The sequence below is a fragment of the Penicillium manginii genome (assembly GCF_028828005.1).
Source record: "Penicillium manginii strain IBT 31320 chromosome Unknown utg000002l:1.0-5564898.0:1.0-5567710.0, whole genome shotgun sequence".
Taxonomy (NCBI): Eukaryota; Fungi; Ascomycota; class Eurotiomycetes; order Eurotiales; family Aspergillaceae; genus Penicillium; species Penicillium manginii.
The window spans coordinates 1,370,194-1,394,361 of record NW_026643103.1 but is presented as its reverse complement, the minus strand read 5'-3'; the positions used below and the strand labels follow the sequence as shown (position 1 = coordinate 1,394,361).

General features: G+C 47.3%; 11 protein-coding genes across 11 annotated transcripts; 4 read left to right on the top strand and 7 right to left on the bottom strand.

The window, feature by feature from the left end:
- Nucleotides 1–1,142: 1,142 nt before the first annotated feature.
- On the bottom strand, nucleotides 1,143–2,837 carry N7533_001815 (NTF2 and RRM domain protein; the record flags this gene model as incomplete). The annotated part of the gene is made up of 4 exons (XM_057098465.1): nucleotides 1,143–1,439; nucleotides 1,505–1,699; nucleotides 1,761–2,453; nucleotides 2,520–2,837. 4 exons carry the CDS (start codon nucleotides 2,835–2,837, stop codon nucleotides 1,143–1,145), a joined length of 1,503 nt encoding a protein of 500 aa, XP_056963601.1.
- Nucleotides 2,838–4,144: 1,307 nt separating this feature from the next.
- Nucleotides 4,145–4,685, bottom strand: N7533_001814 (uncharacterized protein; the record flags this gene model as incomplete). Its single annotated transcript, XM_057098464.1, has 2 exons — nucleotides 4,145–4,450; nucleotides 4,635–4,685. 2 exons carry the CDS (start codon nucleotides 4,683–4,685, stop codon nucleotides 4,145–4,147), a joined length of 357 nt encoding a protein of 118 aa, XP_056963600.1.
- Nucleotides 4,686–5,577: 892 nt separating this feature from the next.
- N7533_001813 (uncharacterized protein) lies at nucleotides 5,578–7,476 on the top strand (the record flags this gene model as incomplete). Its single annotated transcript, XM_057098463.1, has 4 exons — nucleotides 5,578–5,637; nucleotides 5,813–5,846; nucleotides 5,930–6,071; nucleotides 6,195–7,476. 4 exons carry the CDS (start codon nucleotides 5,578–5,580, stop codon nucleotides 7,474–7,476), a joined length of 1,518 nt encoding a protein of 505 aa, XP_056963599.1.
- A 43-nt stretch (nucleotides 7,477–7,519) lies between these two features.
- Nucleotides 7,520–8,266, bottom strand: N7533_001812 (PMF1/NNF1 family protein; the record flags this gene model as incomplete). Its single annotated transcript, XM_057098462.1, has 2 exons — nucleotides 7,520–7,814; nucleotides 7,905–8,266. The coding sequence occupies 2 exons, from the start codon at nucleotides 8,264–8,266 to the stop codon at nucleotides 7,520–7,522; spliced, it is 657 nt and encodes a 218-aa protein (XP_056963598.1).
- Nucleotides 8,267–8,846: 580 nt separating this feature from the next.
- Nucleotides 8,847–10,016, bottom strand: N7533_001811 (PAF acetylhydrolase family protein; the record flags this gene model as incomplete). The annotated part of the gene is made up of 1 exon (XM_057098461.1): nucleotides 8,847–10,016. The coding sequence occupies one exon, from the start codon at nucleotides 10,014–10,016 to the stop codon at nucleotides 8,847–8,849; it is 1,170 nt and encodes a 389-aa protein (XP_056963597.1).
- Nucleotides 10,017–13,298: 3,282 nt separating this feature from the next.
- On the top strand, nucleotides 13,299–13,529 carry N7533_001810 (uncharacterized protein; the record flags this gene model as incomplete). The annotated part of the gene is made up of 1 exon (XM_057098460.1): nucleotides 13,299–13,529. One exon carries the CDS (start codon nucleotides 13,299–13,301, stop codon nucleotides 13,527–13,529), a length of 231 nt encoding a protein of 76 aa, XP_056963596.1.
- Nucleotides 13,530–15,258: 1,729 nt separating this feature from the next.
- On the bottom strand, nucleotides 15,259–15,945 carry N7533_001809 (uncharacterized protein; the record flags this gene model as incomplete). The annotated part of the gene is made up of 4 exons (XM_057098459.1): nucleotides 15,259–15,412; nucleotides 15,535–15,607; nucleotides 15,686–15,765; nucleotides 15,881–15,945. The coding sequence occupies 4 exons, from the start codon at nucleotides 15,943–15,945 to the stop codon at nucleotides 15,259–15,261; spliced, it is 372 nt and encodes a 123-aa protein (XP_056963595.1).
- A 97-nt stretch (nucleotides 15,946–16,042) lies between these two features.
- N7533_001808 (uncharacterized protein) lies at nucleotides 16,043–16,713 on the bottom strand. The gene is made up of 3 exons (XM_057098458.1): nucleotides 16,514–16,713; nucleotides 16,260–16,294; nucleotides 16,043–16,218 (listed from the first exon to the last, which is right to left on the bottom strand). The coding sequence occupies exon 1, from the start codon at nucleotides 16,649–16,651 to the stop codon at nucleotides 16,532–16,534; it is 120 nt and encodes a 39-aa protein (XP_056963594.1). The 5' UTR covers nucleotides 16,652–16,713; the 3' UTR covers nucleotides 16,043–16,218; nucleotides 16,260–16,294; nucleotides 16,514–16,531.
- Nucleotides 16,714–17,604: 891 nt separating this feature from the next.
- On the top strand, nucleotides 17,605–19,770 carry N7533_001807 (Tetratricopeptide-like helical; the record flags this gene model as incomplete). Its single annotated transcript, XM_057098457.1, has 3 exons — nucleotides 17,605–17,940; nucleotides 17,996–18,214; nucleotides 18,268–19,770. 3 exons carry the CDS (start codon nucleotides 17,605–17,607, stop codon nucleotides 19,768–19,770), a joined length of 2,058 nt encoding a protein of 685 aa, XP_056963593.1.
- Nucleotides 19,771–20,183: 413 nt separating this feature from the next.
- N7533_001806 (uncharacterized protein) lies at nucleotides 20,184–21,836 on the top strand (the record flags this gene model as incomplete). Its single annotated transcript, XM_057098456.1, has 3 exons — nucleotides 20,184–20,233; nucleotides 20,287–21,745; nucleotides 21,804–21,836. 3 exons carry the CDS (start codon nucleotides 20,184–20,186, stop codon nucleotides 21,834–21,836), a joined length of 1,542 nt encoding a protein of 513 aa, XP_056963592.1.
- A 1,399-nt stretch (nucleotides 21,837–23,235) lies between these two features.
- Nucleotides 23,236–23,946, bottom strand: N7533_001805 (uncharacterized protein; the record flags this gene model as incomplete). The annotated part of the gene is made up of 1 exon (XM_057098455.1): nucleotides 23,236–23,946. One exon carries the CDS (start codon nucleotides 23,944–23,946, stop codon nucleotides 23,236–23,238), a length of 711 nt encoding a protein of 236 aa, XP_056963591.1.
- Nucleotides 23,947–24,168: the final 222 nt, after the last annotated feature.

Genomic DNA, 24,168 nt, shown 5'->3' with positions numbered 1-24,168 from the left:
TGGGTTTCCACGGCGATCCAGCAACTTCCACCGTCGGTCAGGCAACTTTGTGCTCGCCCCCAGCCAACTTTCTAGAGGATTCTTTCTTTCTGGGGGGGGCTCTTTTTGCTTTTTCCTCTGTTTCTGTCAAGGTCCACTTTTTTTTAGACTCTATTTTTGATTCCTTTTTGCAGATACTCCGTACTTTGAGAGCTTTCACTCTTCCTGGGGAGAGCTGTGTTGGTGCCTGAGGCACCTATACATCTAGAACCTTCGGGCTGTTCGATCCTTTCTAATTACCCTTCAATCATATTCACGACTAGGCTAGGGAACACAAACACAGCAGATGGCTTTGGCTAAGGCAGGGGAATCCTGTACGACCTAAGTCAAATTGAATTGAATTGCACAAAGTACCAGGAAGAAACTAATCTGGAACATTCCTGGAATCTGCATCCCCATCTTCTGAGGTCCACTGAGGTACTCCCCACACCGCCTCCTTATCAATTGAGGAGATTGACCAGTCCAAAAACAAAGAAAAAAGAAAAAGAAATACAGAGAAACGAAGAGAAACGAAGAGAAACGAAGAGAATAATGAAAAAAAAAGGGAAATTTGGAACCGATTGGTACGACACCTCAAAAAACCCTGGAAACTTGCTTGCTATGCTAGATAAAAAGTATGCGATATAAGGTAGCTATGCCGTGCAGAACACAGATCATGCCAGCAACAAAAAAAGTAACGTAACGTGTAGAGAGTAATAACTTTGTAAAAAAAAGAAGAAAAAAGACAATGGGAGAAAATATAAGGGGGCAAAGAAGCGTGAAGCCAGACAACACGACAGCTAAACCATAGACCAGAAGAGTAAGAAGAAAGAAAAGAAGGGAAAGAAGCAAGAGATCAAGGCATGATTCACGATAGAATAAAACACATTTGCCCAGAGAGGCAAGGGAAAGAAGAGAAAACAACTTTTTCCAAGCCAACCCGGACCCAACCGCTAATATGCACTGTGACGGAAAAGAAAGGGGCAAGTCGAGTCACGTAACATAAGACATGTCATTAGAAACAAGGGACGAAACAGAGAGGAAAAGAGATCAAAATCGGATTAATACAGTGCCTGAAAAGTTCATCCGCGTGTGATAAAACGTCAAGAAGTGAGGCAAGGAGCTTAAGCAGTCTGAGCCTGGCTACGGCCCTTGGCGGCGACATTGCCGTTGGCTCCTCCACGACCACGGGGGGCAAAGCCCCCACGGCCCTCGCGCTGGAAACCTCCACGGCCCTGGTTGCCGGTACGGTCACCACGGCCACGACCGGCAGAACCACGGTTGGCACCGTTGCTGCCATAGGCATTGCCGCGAGGACGGCGCTCCTCGAGGAGGATCTGCTCGCTGCCGACCTGGTGGGGGTTTGCGGCAACGGCAGCGGCGTAGCCGGAGGGCTCGGCGAATTCAACGAAAGCGCAGTTCTAAAGGGATATGTTAGTTACCGGAGACGTTAAACAAAAAAGCAAGATTGGACGAATATGCGTACCTTCTGGCGGCTGACGTCGAAGTAGTTCAGCTTTCCAAAGCGAGACAGGGTCTGCTTAAGAGCATTGGCGTCGACCTTATCGGTGACATTCTTAATGTAACCAAGAGTGGTTTGCTGCTCGCCAGCACGGGACTGGGTCTTCTTGTGGTCAGAGCCGGCAGTTTGCCAGCCAGAGCCATCAGTGGGGGCAGCCTCCTGGGAACGGGGCTCAGCGGGAGCAGCCGCAGCCGCAGAGGCGGGCTGAGGGGGCACTGGCCGCAGGGGTAGCAGCCTTAGGAGCGGCAGCAGCCGGAGTAGCAGCAGCCGGAGCAGCAGCAGTGGTGGGGGCGGCGGCGGCAGCGGCGGCGGCAGCGGCGCTAACCTTGGAGGCAATGGAGGCCCACGACTTGGGAACAGCGGGGGTGGCAGCAACGGGCTCCTTCTTCTCGACAGGAGCCTCCTTCTCAGCCACAGGAGCGGGAGTGGGCTCAGGAGTCAATGGCTCCTCCTCCACTGCCTCCTCAACGGCAGGAACAGAAACCTCCTCGGGGGCGGTACCGTTGGTCTCGGGGACAACCTCGACGGGCTTTTCGGCCTCGCCATTGGTCTCCTCCTCAAGCTTCTCATCAACCTTGTTGGCCAGGGCGTCATCGGTCACCTGAGCCTCCTCAACGACAGGGGCGGGCTCAGTAACCTTGGGAGCCTCAGCAACAGGAGTGGTCTCGGCATCCTCCACAATCTCATCTTCCTCCTCGACGAGATAGCGGAAGATATCATTAAGAACGTAGTAGCCGTTGGGCTGCTGAGCCAGGACGAAAGTCTGGATGAACTTGCGAGAGGGCTCAGACTTGTTGGAGATCTCACCGATGACGGTGACCAGGATGTTGTCAAAGGAAGCCTGGGAGTCAACGTTCAGGACGCGGACCTTGCACTCCTGGAAGTCGAGCTGCTTAATTTTGTCGTTGATAGCCTAGAACGGACGAAACAATTAGTCCTGTATACTAAGTGGCGAAGGGTCCGGCGCAATGAAACTCACCTTAGTACCAATGGCAACGGGGACAGACTCAGCCTCGGTACCGAAGACCAACTGGGATCGGCGAGAGTAGAACAAGTGCAGCTTGTCCGGGTTGCGGCTCATAGTGGTGTAGTACTGCTCGACGAAGAACCAGCCGACCTCATCCTTGGGGATGTCGCTCTTGTGTTCGGTTGGGGTGTTGGTGGTAGGGGTGGAGGACTGGGCCGGCTGGAAGTTGGCCGCAGTGTTCATAGTAGCGTGGGTGTTGTTGAACGAGTCGGGGTAGGCGTGCTGCGCAGGGTAGCTGCCGTTGAGAGGAGCCTGGGTCATATCGGCCATGATGATAGAGGGGTTTTGGCGCTTGAGTGGTGGTGGGAAACGGGATCGAAATAAAGTGACCGAGAGTGTTGGAATTAATCGACACCCGACGCTAGAGGAAAAGAAAAGAACTCTCTAAGAGATGGGTCTGTGAAATATCTAACAAGGCTTGATATTTTTTTTCGCTTGGTTTCAACTGGGGAAATATGGTTAGTCTAGATGTCTCCACACACAGAGCAGATGGGTGGCCAGAACTCACAATGCGAATAGAACCAAGCACTAATGCAAGTAATTGATGGGAGCAAAAGGAATGGAAGAAGGCGAATGGCGAGTGAAAAGCACAGATGACTCTCTGAAGGACGCAGAGACGATTCGCAAAGTATAGGTGAGGTGGGAAGTCACTTGGAAAGGCTCTCTTGTGTGGATGAAGTCACGGCGGAAGGTGAGGGGTTTTTGATGGTCGAGAGGATGGAGATGCTGATGAGAAGAGGAAGAAGGGGGGCGAGCTGGCGGAGTGTCAAACAGCGATCAGAAAAGGAAACGAAGCTGCTGTGGAGGAATTCACTTTGGAGAAAAAGCAGCTTCGTCAACTGCGACTCTCCGTGCGGGTTTCGCGTGGGCTTGGCATTATTTCACCGCCCGGCAGAATTGAGGAGCCTTCGAGAAGCTGACTGAGCAGACTATAGTGTGGTATATAGTGTAGCATACACTATATACTAGATAGATAGGCTGAATTTAGATAAAATCAGATACAAAAGTATGAGACAGTGGGACTGATGAAGTCAAAAGTAGATATATTGGAGAAAAAGTGGAGAGAAAAGATCCTAGTGTACTCCGTACTCCCAACTGTATGCTTATCTTCGCCGCCATTTATCTGGGCAAGGACTACCGCAGTTACAAACAGACTAGTACCACCTCATTGAAAAAGAGAAGTTTCTAATATTTCCTGCCTTAAATCACAAATTACATTAGGCTAGGAAAATAAGAGTCATTTTTAGTAGAGGACTTGCAGCAGAGGGAGGAAAAAAGGTTCATGCGTAGTTGTAAAATTCATCAGAGAAACGCCCTAAAAGAAAAGAAATAATGATAACCTCGAAATAAAGGGGGGGTATGATGATGGGACATGATGAGCCTGAAAGAAATGTGACATAATAAGAAAAAGAAAAAACGATCGTATCATAGAACCTCGTCAAAGAGGCCCCGCTGGAAATGATCAAAAGGTAGGCGAAAGAAGAGGGGGGTTGTATAAAAGTTGAAATAAGACAAAGGACGTAAAATGGGTCCCACACAATGGAAACATGGGGTTGCCAACTCCTGAAGGAGACAAATCAAGAGGAAGTCTTCTCGCTCAAAGACGGCTTGCGCATCACGGCATCTTGGCTGGTCATTCGTCGACCGAGCGCACGCTCGACCTTGGCTCCGAGAGCGAGTTTGTTGAGGTTATCCGACTTTTCGGTTGTTGGAACGAATCTTTGCGCCTGGAGAGGCTTGTTTTCAAGGCGCTCCAGACCGTCGCCGAGGTGGGTGATGTCACGGATTCTGGGGTCGCCAGATGGCAGGCTAGCGGTGGTGCGATCGGAAGTGGCTAGCGAAGGGCTGCCGCTGATGGTGGAGAAGCGCTTGGAGTTGCGGTTCTAAGAACAGGCGGGGTTAGCATATATGAATTTGAACTCAATGTGGTGCTGCGTGCGTCGGGGGATCGAAAATCGGCATCGGCATCGGGACTGGAGAGGGGGTGGGAATAGACGGTGGGACGATGGGCGGTTTTGGGTCGCATGGAGGGGCAAAAGGGGGTGAAGTAGATGGCAATCGACGTACCGAATTGGACATGATGGGCCGCTCAGAGTCGAGAGAGGGTTGGCGGGCCATTTCTACCTCTAGCGACGTGAGGTTGTGGTGGTGGCGGGATATTTGGGGAGGTTCAAGCAAATGGGACTGTGAACGAGGGGAAGATTAGCACGGGTTGGTCCTCGGTTCAATAATGATCGGTCCACTAAAATGAAGAATTTTGCATGGAAACGGGGGGTGAACTCACTGGGTATGATGGTAGATATTTGAGGTTGGAAAGTGAAGAATTTCAGGCTGTTGAAGAAAGAGAAAGGACCGAAGGGCGGGACTGAGACCGGTTTGGTCAAGAGGCTGTTTAGTATTTTGATGAGACGGCGACTCAGGAGGCCGAAACGGCCAAAGTGGGTCAAGCTGGCGGTGGGGGAGAAGGGAAAGGAGGTCGGAGGGATCTCGCAGCGATCTTACAAGAGTCGGTCAGGGGTGGGCTGCAGGTGGATTCGGGTGAGTAGTGATGGGATACTCTAAAGTAGACGGAGTCAAGCAAGGGATACACAGATACAGAGTACGGAGTATAGAGTACGGGGTATGAGTATACGAGTATACAAGTAGGGTATACACAAGAATGGATAAAGATTATAGAGGATGGGATATTAATTTGTGGAACTTTGCCACGTGCGGATCCTCCAGGATCATCATGAGCGTTCCAGGGTTAGTTCAGGGCTTAGACAAGGATATTCCATACTTATCGATGTACGGAGTACATACATTATAGGTACTAGTGAGATTACCACTCGGGTTGGCGGAGAATTCTCAATTACCTGCAGAGTCTTGGCATTGCCCTTTGACATCACCTCCTTCACACTCCTTGTAGCCCAACATCCAACACCCACAAGACTGAGTATTAAGTACTCAATACTCACTCAATACTCAATACTTAGGGATTCCAGAACTTCAGGACTCGCGAATATTTAACATGCCCAAACCAAAGAGCCTGCTGAAGGATTTTAAACCCAAGAAAAAGGCCGCAAAACAGGTATGTGCGCTAGTGATTTTTGATTTTTGATTCTTTCAAGACAGTCCCATATCACGACTATCATTTGTTCTTGTCCTTGTCCCATCCAGAAAGAAGAGGATATAAACCCCCTCCCTCTATACCAGCCCATCCATCCATAGGAGCTACGCTACCAAAGCTGATCAAATCAATCCAGGCAGCCCCAGTCACAGCCGATGACTTTCTCGCCGGTAAGTGATCGTCCTGGACTGAGCCGAAATTTTACTTTGTACATTTGAAGCTTGGGCCAATAGCTAACTCCAATCAAATCCAGCCGGTGTGGAGCTAGAAGAAGCGGGCGAGAAATGGCGCGCAGGGGATGCGGCCAAGTCCATGCGTTTCTTCATGCGCGCAATTGCCAATTACGATGATGGGCTGGTGAGGCATCCCAATGCTTTTGATTTGGCTTATAACAAGTACGTGGTGATGGCATTCTTGAATGATTTGATTACTTCAAGATTGAAATTTATGCTTTTTTTCTTTCTTTCTTTCTTTCTTTCTCCTTTCCAGGACTCAAGAACTAACTAACTATTTCCCAGAGCACGAGTGCAATATGCTATCACTCAACATCCTAAATTAGCCGCCCAGCTCCCGGCTCCACAGGCCGAGATCTTGCAAGTTGCGCTGCAATCGCACCGAGACGCCTTGGTACTGGACCAGGATAATGCCGATGTCCTGTTCAATAGCGGTCAGGTTCTGACTAGTCTGGCGGAGGCGATCTCAGATGCCAAACATCCTGCCGAGGAGCAATTGATGCAGGCTAGCACGTATCTTCAAGAAGCGATCGAGTTGTTCCAGCGATGCTTGGTACTGCAGGAGATGAAATACACGGAGATGCAAGAGGAGATCGAGCAGATGCAATCTTCCACAGACGACCAGGCCCAGGAGCAACAGCAAGCTCCACCGCCTCCGGCCGAAGCTGAAGCCGAAGCTGAAGCCGAAGCCGAAGCCGAAGATCCCCAGGAACATTGGGCCGCCATCGTCGAACCCGTCACTAAGAACACGCTAGTTGACACGGCCGTCGCGCAGCTAGACACATTAACCGCACTGTGCAATCTCCTCACTTCCAACCCCGGTGCCGGCGGCGTGGGCTGGGTGCAAGAGTATTCTTCAGAGCTGATCCAAACCCGCCTGCCCGCCTACATGGAAGGCTCAGACAGACAATACGAGGCAGCACTTGCACGTGCGAAGCTCGTCTGCGCGATCCACGAGGTCCTGTACCGGGGCGGCCACACCGATGTACAAACCTACCAGCAGGAAGTTGGACAAGCTTTCGGGGCCGAATTGGACGTATCGGCCGATCCAGAGGGCCTATGCCATAAAGCGGACGCCCTGGTCTCCCTAAACGCGGCCTTTGCAGAAGTACCCCCGCACGAGGATCCTGAAACACTGGCGCTTTCCATCTCCACCCGGTGGACGTCGCTCTCGACGGCGCTGGATGCCTTGACGGCCGCGACGAAGCTGCCGGATGCAGAGAATTTGCCTAAGATCCACATCGCGCGCGGGGATGCGGAGATGCAGCGGTGGCGATTGGGTAGGGAGCCTTGGAACCATGCTATGGCGAAACAGAATGCCGCTATGCTCCTGCGCAACGCACAGACGTATTACCGCGGCGCGGCGGCGTTGGCTCGGCGGGATGGGGTGGCGGTGGAAGAACGTGATGGGTCGTGTAAGGAGGCCATTGCTGCTGCGGTGGAGGGTCAAAATACCAAGCTGCAGGAGCTCAAGACCAGGTCCTTTGAGCAGGTGATTGCTGTCGCGACGGAGATGGTGGAAGACGGGATGATCGAAGCCACAGAGATGAGCGCCCTGATCTCATAACTCGAGTATACAGACCTCCCAAAACGAAGACCTTATGAATTCATTAGAGACCTGGATGCGCCTTGACTTCCTCGTCCATTTGTACCGCTTCTTCACGGATCCGATTCTCCAGACTGTACTGCATAGACGCGGACGCGGCGCCCTCAACATCCGCAACAACAGACTCAATATGAGCAAGAAGCCTCTCGATCTCGAGGCGTTGCGCCTGGACCCTCTGCGCCAGCTCCGCGTTCTCCGCATGCGTAGCTTCAAGCTTGGAGTCCAGAGTTGACTGCATTTGCTGGAGATAGGGCGTCAGATGCGCTTTGTAGAGCTCATCAGCGCCAAGCGTGTGAGGACTAGAATGGAAACAACTTGGTCAGTACACAAACAAACCCAGAAAGGCATCCCTTCTTCAAAGGGAGGATAGAACTGGATCCGAAACGTACGCATCGCCCTCCTGGTCATCCCCACCACTCCCATCCTTCCTCTCCCTAGCCTCCGAAACCAACCGATCAAGTTCATTCAAGTGCGCAACAGCCTCCCTCTCCTCAACAATCTCCTCAAACTCCGCCTTCGCGCTCTCCTCCAACTTCGCATTCAACTGCCTCCAAACACTCTCCAAACTTGCCGGGACATGCCGCGCTGGCGTGGGGAAACAGCTGGCAAAATTGGTAAACGAGTTCGCCTTCAGCGTGCGCGCGAGCGCTTGGTTGAATACTTGGTGTAGACGCGATGCGCGCGGGCCGAGAGGAGGGGGGCCCGTTGAAGATTGCGGGGGCGGATGGGAGTGTGAGTTTGGCGAAGGCATCGTGGCAGAGCGGAGTAGTGGTTCGCGATTTGAATATGAGTCCTTTGCTGATCTGGCAGCGTGTGGCGAATTGGGTGGGAGGTGTTGTTGTTTTCGTTAGGAATTTGGGGGTTTCGCTGGATCTTCGGACTTGGGCGTACATTGTCTGCGCTGGGACGCGACTGTCACGTGATGGTTGTCATACGTAGATCTATGCGACAGATAGATATGTAGGAAAGAGTTTGTTTTCCGTAGAATTGTTCTTTTTCGTTCTGTTGATGTTTATGGTTTAATTCTGGGGATTTCAAGTTGGGACGGCGAGCTTTGTTGTTATTGTTGTGGGGAATCTGTTCTTGACTTCTACTGTACCAGTCCCACCCAGGATAGCCTTCTATATCGGAAATACAGAGATAAACACAAGATACGGGAGAATATAATGTTTTGTAAATACGTGTGATAATAGAAGCCGCTTGTCATAGATTATAAGACAGATACTAGAGCCTATTACTAGAAGCCTTGACTCCCTACAGATTGGCGGGTGCGGATATCCATATCTATAGAGTCAATATTTCAGATATCTACGAATGATTTAACTACCTAGTCAGGAAGACACAAATTTCACATCAGGATACGCTACAGAAGGGCCGCTCAGCAATTCCGACTTGTGCCCATAAACAAAGTACTGCAGTGTGGCAATAGTGTATGAAGTAATCACATCCTTAGCCCGTAACCCACCTATCGTCCCTGTACGACTAGCTTGAATAATTTGTCGAACTTCATCCGAAACACTTAGAGCATCAACAAGCACTGGAAAGTCAGAAAAAGTATAGTGTTCAGACTGTGCGAGTTGTAGCTCAAGTTTCCAACCTCGTAAATGTGACGAAAATCTTGCCCAACTGGGATCTGTTGCTTGGGTATGGTTTGCGTTACCAAAAAGCAGGAACGGACTCGACAGTCCTTTGTCCACGACAGAGCCCCATAATTCTCCATCTAGATTGATACCTCCGACAAACCGATTATCAACTAGTATTGTCTGCGCTGCTGTTGCTCCGCCGAGGGAATGACCAAGGATAGTTACTCGATCAAGAGAGAGTAGATGCGGATTCCCCTGTGACAGAGGGAACAGGTTTCTGATCACTTTCTCGTCGTGCATCTGATCAAGTAAAAATGACATATCCTTGACACGAACGTCCAGTGCTGAAACATATTCTGTTGTGGTACTGATATTTGTGAGAATTCCGAGAACAGTGTGGCCATCGAGATATTCTACGATGTCGGCATCATACGGATGGTCGACGGAGACGACAGCAAATCCGTTGCTGGCAATTTCTTGAAGCAGCAATGTGTACATCAATCTTGAGGTTGTCACTGCTGGTGAGAAAAGCACCATTGGGTAATCTCCGTGAAGTCTGAAAGGCCGTGGCTGCTGTTGTGTCTGGGTCTGGATACGAAGGGACTCAAACGTTCCTGGAGGTAGTCCAAAAGACTGGAAACTCTCATCCTCAAACTTGGCGGTTGCATTCGGGACGTAAGATGAAGAGGGTACACTTCCGCAATTGACGGGTGTAAAGGTGGTGACCATGATAGAGCGGTTACCTCCTTTCGGGTCATAGGGATTGGTTCGAGACATGTCAACTAGTTCACTTGCATGAAGCGTGACATCGCATGGTCCGGTGCTTGAAGGGAGAGAGACAATTGCTGTTTGCCCGAGGCTGATGAGAAGAAAAATAGTAGTAATTACAACTAAGTGTAGTAGCATGGCCCGAATCATTGTGGCGACTCTCTGACGATGAAGTTGAAAAGGCACACGTATTGCTATAAGACAGAATTATCAGCGGAGTCCACCGGCAACCCATCTTGTATCCTAGTATATATACTACTATTAGTTACCGCTTGGTATGTAGTACCCATAGAGGAGTGTAAGATCAATTTTCTCTTGATTTCACTTGAAACTAGATTGCCTATGAGGCATTTAAAGGTATTTGCGGTATTTTCCGCTATTGGCCTATGTTCTTGACCCGTGTTTTCGAAGATCCATCGATTAGGTATATATAACCTGGAGGGACCGACGATGACGACAACCTTACGCCCCGTTAATCGCGACCGGGCAACCGAGAGCCATTTTGCGACGCCATGGCTGTGCAATGTTACCTCTGAAGGATGAATGGAGCGGGATATACGGCATCGAAGGAGTACCGATACGCTGTCTCGAATTAGACGACCTCTCTCTTCCTGAATCATTCTTTTCTCAATCTCTTGCACTTAATATCTCTTCGTCAATCTCTCTATCTTCCTTACCTCCCTTTTTTCGAAACTCTCTCCCAGACGTCATGTAATATGGATTCTGCTGAGGCCTGCGGGGTCAGGCCCCCAGGGTTTAGTCATATCGTGCCGTTCATGTGTGGTTAGCTTCAGCCTTGGCTTTTTCCATCTACACATTCGTGCCATTCAGTATTCCCACTAGCATCGCCTATTCAGCTCTTCTATCAGGTCATGTGCCTGACTTATAGTGGGTAACCCCATTAGGTGCTCATTTTTCCTTTTTTCGCGATCATAGCGAATCTTTCAGCGTCGCTGGTTGTTGTCAACAACGCATGACGATTCCTCGATTTTCACCCATTTCCATCCCTTCTTGCACACAAATTCCTCTGGATATTGAGAACGCCGCTTTTTCTTTCATCCTGGTCATCGCATTGCGTCGAGAGCTATATCGAAATCGCGATATGACACTGTGGGGCTAGGGATCTGCGCCAAGACCCTGGCCTGCCCCAGGTTTGCAAGGACGCAATCTACGCCTGGTGAAAACAAGACTCCCTGTTCCATGGACGAGCACCGATGTGCGATACTAATACAATTTGGCAGAATACTGCATACATGGAGTTTATTCTTTTTTTAAACTTGTATGTGGTGTGAGATATGATAAGCTTACCGACAATCACCCATGATTCAACAAGTCCCTGCGAGTATCATTCGGTGGACGTTATTGCTCTGGTTTGTACGCAAACACGATGACGGATGACTCTTGATATACCAGAGGGACGAGCTTTCATCCGCCTATCGCGATCTTTTGCCAGCAAGCAAAATTTCATCTGGGTACACCTCTGCAAAATATGGAAAGATACCATATGCATTTCTGGCTGCGATGCGATTTTCTGCTATAAGTCGCATCTTTGCCTGCATGGTAGAGTGAGAGAGATGGGATCCTGCCTGTGCAAATGGCCATCTGAATACACTCTTCAAGCAGGCCAGAGAAGGCCAGTGATTTTATCCCCTAGCGGCGAAGAGACAAGAAGGTTTTTCAGCAGTACCTCCTTCTTCTACCGCAAGGAGGCTAGTCTAGAAATGAGTATATTATACACAAGGAGGGTGCCGCTGATGACGACAATAATCAGTGGTTTGGACATGAGATCCCGCTTTCAGAGAGTTGCGCCAAGTGAGTTGACCAGAATGGACTCTTCAACTCTTGCGTTGTGGCGATCGTCGACAAGCAGGTTCATTTCTAATGTTGCGACACATGTCCCCTCTGTCTCAGCACCCACTGCCAAAAGCAATTTCACGGAGTGTATAGAAGTGGAATGAAGTTATTATAGTATCTTACTAGAAAAATACCATACTACCTACGTACCGGATTTCCCATGCAAAGTCTTGGCTTTCCCTTTCCGTTTCGGTGCTCAGTGAGCGCCGCTTTTGCTCACTGAGTAGATCTGAGCACGTCTCTGACCGCGCTGAGCGGATCAGTGATTGTCACGTGATTGTTATGAGCAGCTCTCTGATCACTCTGATCTGCTCATGAGTCTGATCTGAATGCTCTGATTTGCTCTCTGAGCATCGCTTACGTGACATCAGAGCCAGAGATCTGACTCAAGCACCCCAATAAAACGCAACACGCTACTGCTCACAAAAAGTTTCTCGCAATTTTTAGAACGATCAAATGCCCCATCAAAAAAAGTTCTGCATCACAAATAGCTGCAAACTTGGGTAGCAATATTAGCTCCTGAGAGCAAACATTCACAGTAGTTCACCTCAATAGCCAACGGATATCTAACTGGAGACTTCATGCTCCTGGGAACAATTCGTCAAGTTTTCTTCGTATGCTGCCTCCTGCAGAGTTCAAAAGGCTAGAGAGCTAGAGAGCCAATTTTCTACAATTTCTAATAAGATCTACTTCTGTCCGAACCAATCAATGGAGAAGTAACTTGCAGCACTTCAATGGACCCCTTATGGCTGAATGCTACTGATAAACATGATCTTGTGGAAATTTTTTACTATGACCCCCTGACGCTTTGCTAATCCTAGGAGCTTGAATTTCGATTATTAACTCAACTACTGATCACGGATCCTGGGAGTGAAGAGAACAGAATAAACTCGCAATTATTTGAGGGGCCACGACAAAGCTATACTTCGGAAGCTATATTCAATGCGGGCGTTTGCTTTGGGCGTCCGCAATGATGAACACTGAATATCTTTTTTCCCCTTTGAACACAATATATAAATAGTTCAATGCCGCCCCTGCCCATGGAATAAATCGAATCCTCTTCCTACCAGTGCCGCTCACTGCATCTGTATTCACTTGGTCATTTGATCCGCAAAAAAATAAGCACGTCCTACAAGGCATTCAAACGTCCAAAAAATATCCATTTTCAAGGCGTTCGAGCAGCGTGAATCAATCAGCATGGTTCCGGCAGAGAAAGAAAGTGAGAATCTTCATAACTTCCATCATATTGGTCTGTACGAATCTTGCTAATTTTTTCTGTGAAAGTAGATTCTAGGGGTCAAACAGTATTCGATCTTGGCACTGCCATATATCCGTCTATTCGAGGAAAATTTGACGAGAATGGCGGTCCCATGGAATCCTGCGATTCCAACTCCGTACAAACCTCAGTTGCCACCTCGATGGCCAGTTCAGAAGAAACGGAGATACAGCAATGTATCTCAGCAGAGAATAACGCAATAAAACCTCAGAATATGAATCATAAGAGGGCTACTGATTGTAAACAGCCTTTGCCACGGGATAGTGGAAAGAGAAGAAAACGCTCATATCCCCTTCATCAAGATGATCAACCTGCGAGCAAGGAGGTTTTGCCAATCAGCAAAGAGCTGGTCCAAAACACGCCGATATCTTGATATGATCATGAACTATCTTGATTCGACCACGGAAGACATGCCGTCCAAGATATCACCAGAGATGAAGGCAGCAATGCGACTCAGCACTCATATGCTGGAGCAGAAATACAACGAGGAGACTAAGAGGTTTAATAAGGAACGGTCCATGTGTGAGATATGATCCCAAACACGAGAAACAAGACCTGGGTAATAAGCCTTATGGTTGAAAGGTTAATGATTTCAGTATGCCGCTCGGTGAAATTAACGAAATCAACTGAATACGGCTATGACGCCAGAAGTATACTTAACACTGTCTTAGACCCACTCTCACCCCTTAGTAGAATATTGTTTATCTGCTATTTTAATTATACTTTTTGGCAGGATCTCGTATTTTTGAGATTCCCGCCATCCTACTTTGAATCCGTCGTGTCTGTTTCATAGTGGAGCAGACTCTTCTTTCAAGGGCTTACGCTCTCTCTATGCAAAAGTCCGTTCGTACTATAGTCGACATTGCCATTGCCATTACCACGAACTGGTGCGATAGGGTGCGAGATATTAGCACGATTTGGATGTTGGTAGCACGACTCAATAGCGCCTTTCTAACTTACAAAGTGTAGAATCACCAAGGTCAAAATACATTAGGTCGCAATAGTTCCTGGGAATTCAAGAGATTAGATGGATCTATTATCGCAAAACAAGCGGTTTAAGTAACATAGCTCCCGGGAATATCACTTTAAGTACGTACTCGCATAACCATGTTTCAACTTAATCCTTCAATTTGGAATTTGAGATTATATAAAGTTTCGAAAATTCCTCTCTCGAGCACCTAATTCGCATAGTCTCTAAAAGACAGCATCAAGATGTAATCTGCTCGTCCCCCGACCCCGAAACATTTACGTCCAGTGAACGTTCATCACCGTTACACAAGGCTTTTAGGCAAAAAGGTGAGGTGGATGGCGGAGTATTAGATGACGTCCATTTTGAGATCGAGTAGAACATAAGACTGAATAACCGTGTGGTGGCAAAGGACACGGAACAAGACTTGGCTCTGTCACCTAGGTCTTATTAGAAGCAGGTGAAGGAGAAGGCCGGAAATATTCTGTGGAGAAAGAAAGCCCACTGCAAATGGTTGGCACGGCAAGGTTAATTAATGTCAAGTGTGCTGGGTCTAATTTGCTACGTGCTAGATATATACAAATTTGGCCCTGGCCAAAAACCCCCACGTATCAGTATATAGCTCTCTGTTATAGCTCAAATGTCCCATTTAGCATCAATTTCCGGGAGCTGGTTCCAACAAAAACAGGATATCGAGCCCCCAGAATAAGTTTCCACTTCTGCGCAGCCACATCCCAAATACTAAGATCACGGCGCCTAATGTTGAAAGAGACAGTCCTCGTCTCGCCGGGAGGTATATTCACCTTCTCAAAGCCTCGCAACTGAAAAAGAGGCTGATTATCGGCAGGAATTTGGATATATAGCTGTGCAACCTCTGCGGCCTCCATTTGACCATTATTTGTAATATCAGCTGTGACAGACACTACCGTTTCTCAAAGGTCGGCACTGCCACCTGGAACTACAGGCCCAATAGGGTACTCTGAGAGATCGAACAGATTACCGGACTTACGAACTATAAGATTTGAATACTTGAATGTCGTGTATGTCATGCCACACCCGAATTCAAACCGTGGGGTGATACCGTTCATGTCAAATGCTCGGTAGTCATTAAAAACACCTTCAGTTCTTCGGCACTGGATGAAATGAAAGCTCACACAGCACCAGACCTTCCCGATGGTAAAATTCACCGTGATAAAAATAGAAGAGCTTCAGGTCTTCAGGATGAATCTACCCTTATAAATCTTGCTTAGCCGTTTGTGGAGAATCTGTGCCCCGCCGAGGACAAGATCAGTGCCTTAGATATCGCGTTTTCTTCTTATACCGCCGCCGGATATACGGGAGTTATTGATATAACCATAGAAGTCTATAACTCCCTCTACACCGGATTCACGTAGAACAGTCTTTTCTTCCTTAGTAGGTGGAAGCAGACACAAAAGCCATTTCCGAGATCTATTAGATTATTTTTGTTAGAATTAGAGAGAAGATATTAGAAAAATCTTATGTAATACCTACCATCTTTTATCTTTATATTACCCTTAACCTTCTTACGGATTTAAAGGGTTGACTCTAACAGCTTGGAAAGGCTAATATCCTTACGTAGATTGAGACGGCTAAACACTTCCTCCAAAGCGGGTTGAACGTGTTCTATTAACTCTTACTATCCACGGTAAAGTAACTATCAGCTAAAAGCAAGGTATTGTTAGTTTGTCTTAAAACTATCACCCAGAGTTTGGGTAAGCTCGTTATTATAGTCTTTAAGGCTGATCATTAAATCAGTGGATAGCTTAGCCAGGGAGATAACGCTAGATAGATAGTTTCGATAGCCAAGAAGGTTAAGTTAGATATAGGTAAAGATAGTAAGTAATAAGAGAGTATAGATAAGGATAAATAACCAGGTAGTTACTAGAAGAGATAGACAAGTTAATTTTCTCTGTATCTAGATCAAAAAGCAGTTTCCAGCAAACCCATAGATACACATACATATGATTTTAGCCTTATTCCACAGTTAGGTCTTGTTCCGCTTCACACAAGGCTGTTCCTCCTACACCACGGACTCCCCCACCTGACTAGCATATATGTTAACCCTTACTCTGAAAACTAGAGAGACTCTTGCGGTCATCCTCCGGGAGACTAGAAGAGATGGAGCTCATATCTGAACCTGTTCCTTCTCCGGCACTAATACAAGCCAGCCTTTCAGCCCGCTTCTTCTGTAGCTCCTTAGTGAGCTCCTCCACAGAAAGCGCTTCAATAACATTCTCGGTAGCGGTAGGTAGTAGGGCGAGAACGGTATAAGTACAGTCGGTTTAGTTTTGCTCGAAACGTCGTCGCAAACTATTTTATTATAATAGTTAGTAACGTATAAACTTGGAGTTTGGTGTGGCTAGGGAGGGATTGCTTCGTCACAGGTTAGCGGGCGAGCTAGTGAAGCATCGGGCAAATCCCGGTGGTTGAGTTGAAATCAAAGTATAAAGAGAACTTACTTTTCTTTTACGATACGATTAATGCTCATGCGCTCTCGTGCCTCGGAGATCTTGGACAGAAGGTATTAACCGGCCAGGTAACCTGCACCTAGCACACCGGCCCCAATCGCCAGGCCCTTACGATTACGCTGAAACCAGCGCCTCGTGGAGATGACGATAAAACTAGATGGCAGGATGGCAGATGATAAAGATGCCAGAACCCGCGCATGTGCGACGGAGAAGAAGAGGGTCGCCGATCGTGGAGGCCGGGGAGAGTTGGAGCGGCCTCGGCTAGACTCGATGCGGAGAAGATTGTGATTGACCACTCAAGATTGTACCTGGCAGTGATAAACAGTTTCAACACCGCAGTCTTTTAGTGGTAAGCATGAAGAGATATAGAGATTTTGAAATAATATACATCCAATTTCGAATTTGTTATTACCAAATAATTTTACTCATCACATCGTTCCCCTCCTGGCGGTGACCCCGGATTCGGTATGGTCATGTCCCAATCAGGCAATATTGACACGCCGCTTTAGAAAGATGAACCGCGGTACAAACAAACAGCAACAACGAACTAATTAGGGCTAGTAACTCACTATACAACAGACATCTCAAATTAACAGATTTATTGAAAATATAGAAGAGGAAATATGTCTGCTAGATTGGAGAGATTTCTCGATTATTGCAAAAAGGATTGCTCCTCGTATCAGGAATCACCAATCACAATGATCACCAGCCATGCCAAGTCGCCAGTGTGACTAGCTGTTCATAGCTACATTGGAATGCAGCTGAGCAATCAGTGAGTTCTGCAATTATACATGATGAATATGGCATACAGTATCTTCAAATCGTCACTTTTCCGGGAGGAAGCCGGATATCTTGATCTCATAACTACTGATAATGTGCACCAGCATTTGCAGGGGCAACCGGTGCAGGGGGCACCTCGTGATAGAAAAAGGCGCCTCAAGTTTCCCTAAAAAGCAAAAAAATTCACGTTATCCATGCAAGGTGACTGGGGCTGAATTTTTTATCAGGTGATGTGCGGGGATTCTCGTTGAGGCTGAGGCGTATTGGGGGCCGGCGACAACAAACACCCACTTCAACCACCCACTTCAACCACTCACTTCAACCACTCACTTCAACCACCCATCGCTTTGAGAAATTCACAAGAACCCTAAAATGGCGCAGATACCAGACATTGTTCGAGATTTCAAGCTCGAAGCACATTTCCCCAAGGAGTCTACAACGGAAGTAGTCCACACTTTCCAGGAGTCAGATCCAACTTCTAGAAGACGCCTTACGTCCAGATCTGAGCACTGGAAACGAGAAAAACGAATTGGACGTGGTGGATATGGCTCTGTCTGGCTAGAGAAGTGTATCGAGGATAGGCGAACAGATGCCGCTGTCAAAACTTATGCCGTCCGAGCAGTCAAAGAAATTGAGATAAATACAGAACTTGGGCCGATCGACTATATTCGTGAATTGGAGGCGATAGCTAGGTTCTCCCATCATCGGGTTAGGCTCCACAACTTATGAAACTATCTCATTTCGGCTCTGCTAACGGAATTAGTATCAACGATATTTCGTCAGGTCGTTAGGCTGGTATGAAGGGCCGAGTCAGCTCTTCATAGCAATGGAATACGTGGAACAGGGCGACCTATTCACATATTTGAAAGTTTCAAAACAACCGCTCCCAGAGAAGGAAGTTGCGGAGATCATGTATCAAATTCTGGTAGGGTTGGACATGATGCATGAAAATAAATTCGCGCATCGGGACTTGAAACCACAGGTAAGTGTACCGGGGAGCAGTAGCAGCGAATTACATACTGATATAATATCCAGAATATCCTGGTAAAGTCTCACCCGCCGCGGGAGTGGTGGGTTAAGCTCGCGGATTTTGGTATTACTAAAAGGATTGGTGAAGCCCACGGTCAATCGACAACAATGAGGGGTACTCCTAGATATTCCGCGCCCGAGTACTGGGGCTTCGTTGAGCGAGGCAGTCCATATGCTCGTGATGTCTGGGCTCTTGGAGAGATCATGTTCGAAATGTCCACCAAAAAACCAGTATTTGCAAATCCCGGTTTTCTCCAAAAATATACCACAAACTCACATCAATTTCCGGAGTCCCTGCTCACTGATAACGGTATCAGTCAAGCTGGCATAGACTTTGTTGTTTCACTCATGCGACCTAATCCTAATGACCGGATGACCGTTGCATCTGCTCTTTCAAGCTTGTGGATAGAATCAAGATCAGTTTCGATCCCTGATTCTTCGACGACAACCAAGACCAATTCAACCTCGATGGCGGCTCAAAGCAGCACAAAAAGCTCAGATTCAGTTGGAATCGTGACGGAAGAACTTGCATCATGGACTACAAGAGCATTCGAAAAGGCCTATGAGAATGACAACCATGCCAGGTCTAGTCATACTACTAGGTCAAATCGGGTCAACCCCGCCCAGCATACAAGAGACGCATCTTATTCACGGGGGTCAAATGCTCCGGGCGCGGGCGGTCCACCACGCCCTGCAGCTCCAGGGCCCAAGCAGGGCCAGCCTCGTTCGCGAGATAGAAGCCCGGGAATCCGACATCCAGGCGTTCCCTCACTCTCAAAAGTGCTAACGGGCACACTCGGCGGCTGGGCCAAGGACTCAAAAATCGAATATTTGCTACTGGAAGGTATTCCTCTATTTGAGCATGATCGATTTCGGAAGGCAGAGCCTATATTGCAAAAGGCTTCCAGAGAACTGAAGAAAAAATTAGGCTATCTAAATGATGTACAAGTCCTTCAAGTAACATTTCATTGTTTACACATGGTTGGATGCTGTCTCTTTAACTTGAATCGCTATAAAGAAGCGGAGATCAGATTGCAACAAGCTTTCAACATGCAGGAGAAAGAACAGAAAGGATCAGTGTTTTCTTTTCCGACGACAACTTCACCAGGGAAGGTCATTGAATACTCTATCTCTCGGTTGCGCTATAATACCGGAGAGGAATCTATAATCCAATGGTCTCAATTTCTGCACATGGTCGGGTCTTGTCTTCTTAAGGTGGGCCGTTACAAAACTGCGGAGAACATATTGGAACAAGCTTTGGAGATTCAGGAGAAAGTATTAGGGTCCGACCATCATATAACACGGTTATCTCTCGATATGCTCCAAGAAAGGCTGGAAATTACCTATGAGCAGGACCAGTATGAAGAGGATAAAGACAATGGAGAGCCTGGAGAGCATGGAGAAGCTGAAGAAGCTAAAGAGGCCAACCAAGGTGAAGGGGGCGAGGAGGCGCTAGCTCCTAAGCCAAGGCGTAGCAGACTTTCGAGGTTTTTCAGGCCCGGCTTTTGATCGCCAGCGCCGGGAAATACTCTCTCTTGAAATCCGGATAGTCTTGTGCTAGTTTTTAATCGAACTTGACCTACAATTGAGGGATTTCACAGGGCTAGAATCCAGGGTTTGGCCTGCTTGTGATCGCTTGGCTTCAGGATAGTTCTCCAAGATTCTTTTTCTGCTCTCTTTAAGTTACCTCCCCACCTAGGCGCTTAATGGATGTGAAAGCCTGGTATGGTTCTTGATTTTTGAATCGCTGCTTGGATTTTCCATTCAAGTTAGTCTGGAAAGAAATGGGGCCTTACGTTCCGAGGGATTCCTCATGCATTAGCAAACCCCGCTTCTCGCACGCTAGACACTCCGCGAGCTGAGCTGCCGCCACCACCCCCTACTCTGTAGACACAGCAGAATCACTCACCCCAACTATAAATATGGCAGAGCTTGGCCTAGCAGTTTTTGCAACCATACCCATTTGTTATAAGTATGTGAATGTGGATACTATGAGAGAAAGCATGACATTAATGCAGATCACAGACAAGGAAAGACTCTGGTTCGTCTGTGTCAGCAACTTCAGGGAGCCCAAAGCAAGGTCGCTGAGATAGCCCTGGACATTGAAAGGCACTGGATACAGACAAGAATTCAAATAGAATTCCTAGAGAATGTCAAGGACAGTTTAGATGAAGACCTTCGAGACATTCAGAATCGGACACTTTTTGTTTTGATCGAGAAGTTAAGCGCCGCCAACACCAAGTTGGATAAAGTCTTTACTCGGACAGCAGATGACGGAGCAAAACGACAGACGCTGAAAGTGAGCAAATGGAGATACATTTTATACAGAGAGGGTCTGGAGGAAGTGCTGGAGGACTTAAAATCGTGGCAGGACAAGTTGTTCAACCCTAGTTGGTTTCTGACCATGCGAATCCAGAGCCCTCAGATCGATATTGAACTTTCAAATAGCCTAAAACTATCCGAAGCAGATAGGAGGCAACAAAATCTACCAAACGCTCAAAGTCTCCGAAGAAGAGCCCTCAGGCATAATAATTCTGATCAGAAAGTGTTCTTGGATAGCCGAGGTCTCGATTCAGCTCAGATTCTTGATGTCCCATTTTCATCCGCGAAATTTGCAAAACGGCCGGAATCTTCACAGTTATTTGTTGTTGATACAATATCTGTAAACAATTGGGTGGATACTAGAAAACTGGTCAACGACATCCGCGAATTTGCATCTGGCCTGTCTGATGCTGATCCAGCCATGTTCGGAATGCTTAACTGCTTTGGAGTAATCCCAAAACCGAACCACACCCAACCAACCTCCTTCTCTTTCGTATTTACAGCACCCAAGGATTCTTCCGAGGGTACAAGTCTTCGAAGCCGCTTGATATCAAACCGACTGGACCACTCGTTATCCGACCGATTCCGGATTGCCCAAGAACTTGTGCGATCAGTATTTTATGTTCATGTCCATGGGTTCGTACATAAAAACATTCGACCAGAAACTATACTGCTACTCAGTAATGGGCAAGCAGACTTTGGCTCTGTCTTCCTAGTTGGATTTGATAGTTTCAGAAGAGCGGACGGCGATACTGTGCGACTCGGAGACTCTTTCTTGGAGAAAAACCTCTATCGGCACCCCCAGCGCTTAGGATCAGTACCCGAGGATCGTTATATCATGCAGCATGACATCTATAGTCTTGGAGTTTGTCTGCTGGAACTTGGTCTATGGGACACCTTTGTGACCTACAATGATGAGTCAAATATTCCTCATCTATCATCAATCCTGAAGGTTGACACAGACCATGTTGAGGCAGCCCGCCTTAAGGACCATCTGGTATCCCTTGCCGACGAAGTGCTCCCAAGACATATGGGAACTAAATATGCCCGGATCGTGAAGACTTGTTTGACTTGTCTTGACGAAGAAAATGCTGATTTTGGGGACGAAAGGGAACATCAGGATAAATCCGGAATCCTGGTCGCTGTGAGGTATATAGAAAAGGTATGCTCAAGTTTTCCCCGATGTCAATTTGATTGAACTGATACTCCATCGATACCAGATCCTTTTCCAACTTAACGAGATAAATCTGTGATCATCACAGATGCATCATTTCTTCGAATTTGACTAGCTGCCTATTTTGCCCGATATTACTTCATTTATCAGATATACTCCGCATAATCCACATTGGAGGTGATGGCATGGGTTCAACCCAATTTACATGGCCATCGATCATCGCTCGGGTCCATCAACAAGAGATCCAAAGCTTTATTGTGGCATGAACACAACTGTTGATCAAACCAGCAAGCCAGGAGTATCTAGAACGATTAGTTCGACTCAATGAAAGCCAATTGAGATTTCAAAGCGAGTGGTATAATGAGTAAATTCTAGTGTATACAGACATAGGAATAAGTATAATTTGGTTCCCTATGTAGGAGAACGGATCTCGGACCGTGGCGGATCCGTGAGAATTCAGTTCTTAGGTGGTAGGCAACTGCTACTCGGAGATGTCGCCAGAGTCATGATTCGTCACTCACTGTCTAAACGAAAAATAAATAAATAAAAATGAAAATTGATTCGTCAATAGTTACTATTCCAAATACTAATAATCCTCACATTATTTTGACTAGATCAAGCGACGCTGGATGATGGGATTATCTACTTGTTGATATTCATAACTAGCAAATTTTATTACAACCCAAACAAGTAGTTTCGAGCAAATGCCCTTGGCTATGGACACGCTTACGTTGGGCAATCAGTGAGTTCTGTTACTATGCATAGGTACGGTATGGTACTCGAGATTGCTGAAATGCCGACAAGTATAGTTGTCGCAGATAGTGAGTAATTAATTGTATTTAATAGGTGTACATCTGCAATACAAGAGTATAATATATGATCCCTGCTATAGTTATAGTATACTACCTGGTAGTATACTACGTACTGTGCTGTACTCATCGGGATCTGCCTCCGTATTACCTAAGCCTCCGCATCCACGTGAGTCCCCGGCACCAGGCAGGCCCCGAATCCGCAGTCAAAATCGAGACTTTCTGAACTTTTTCGTTCTCGCCGCACTACTACGCTCGGCAATCGTTTTTCGCTACAGCATGCCTTGAGCAGTTCTCGTGAATGACACTTCCACAAAAGAGTGCAGGGCAGTAGCTAGTCTGCACAGGGGATAATGTCGATGGTTCTTCACCAACCATGTCCTCCACCAACAATAACGCCCCCTCGCCCCTCCCGGCTGACGGGGTGAGCAAGCGCAAGCAAGGTATGTACTTCACTTCACTTCGCGCAACTGGATTCCTTGCTCGCAATTGTTTTATGTCGGGGCTATTTTACTCCGATTTGCTCTACGCAATTTTCTCTACAGACTTATGATTTTTACGCACACACTCCCTCTCTACGCATATCGTGGCTGACCAGTGACATCAAATCCTACTAGATTCTGCCGCCTACAATGACTCGAATCGCTTCCAGGGGTCGTCACGGTCCAGTCAGAAGGCAGCCCTGCGATCCTGTCGTATACCTTCCAGTACACATGTAATTCCACCAGTTCGAAGCCGCTCAAGAACAAGGTTCATACCTTTCGCTCCTTTCGAGACGGCTTCACGAGTCCGCTTGACACCGATCAATTCAATAGCTCGCTTGATGCCGATTGCAGATAAGGCGGAAACGAAGCTTCTTGTGAACCACTCTTCTTCCCTGTTGGTATAAGTCCGATCACTGAGAAATTTGTCCTCTCCGAGGCTAGAGTGTAGGGAAATATTGGTATGGAAGACGGTTTGCTCGCTGTTCGGATCAAGTGGAATTCTTTCCTGACCCTGAGCGTTCTCGCTTGCTCTAAGACGCTGGTACTGCTGTCTCTCCACGACGCTCAGAATGCCGGTCCATTCTAGATTGCGAGACTCAGTACTCATCCAACCCTCTGTAGGGTCCACGATGCTGGTCTCCAATATATAACTTTTAGTAGAGTGGTCGGACGCGCTCCCTTTGTACAGCAGCTTAAGAATACTCGAAGGAATTTTGGTCTGCTTCAAGTGGAGCCGAGTGGAATGGAGCCGGCGCGTGTTCGGGTCAATAAATCGCTCGATGACGTCAGTTGCTAAAACATGTTGCGCATAAGGATTCGAATAACGAAGAAAGTAGGCGAGAGATACAGCGATAAAAGGATAGTTATAAGCGTATTCATTCTTGAAAAACCTCATCTCTTCAAGATATATGCGCAAGGTGTAACGATGTGAGAAGAGTCACTCGACGACCTCAACCCGTCTATTACACGGAGTGATACAGTAGCTGTACTGTAATGATGTGATCATGTGGTCATTTCACATCGTCTCGTAAAATTGTTAATCCGCAGATTAGAATATATGAAGATGGAAGGCATTCAAAATCGACCCTTTTTCTTACTGATGAGGAAAGTTTTCACT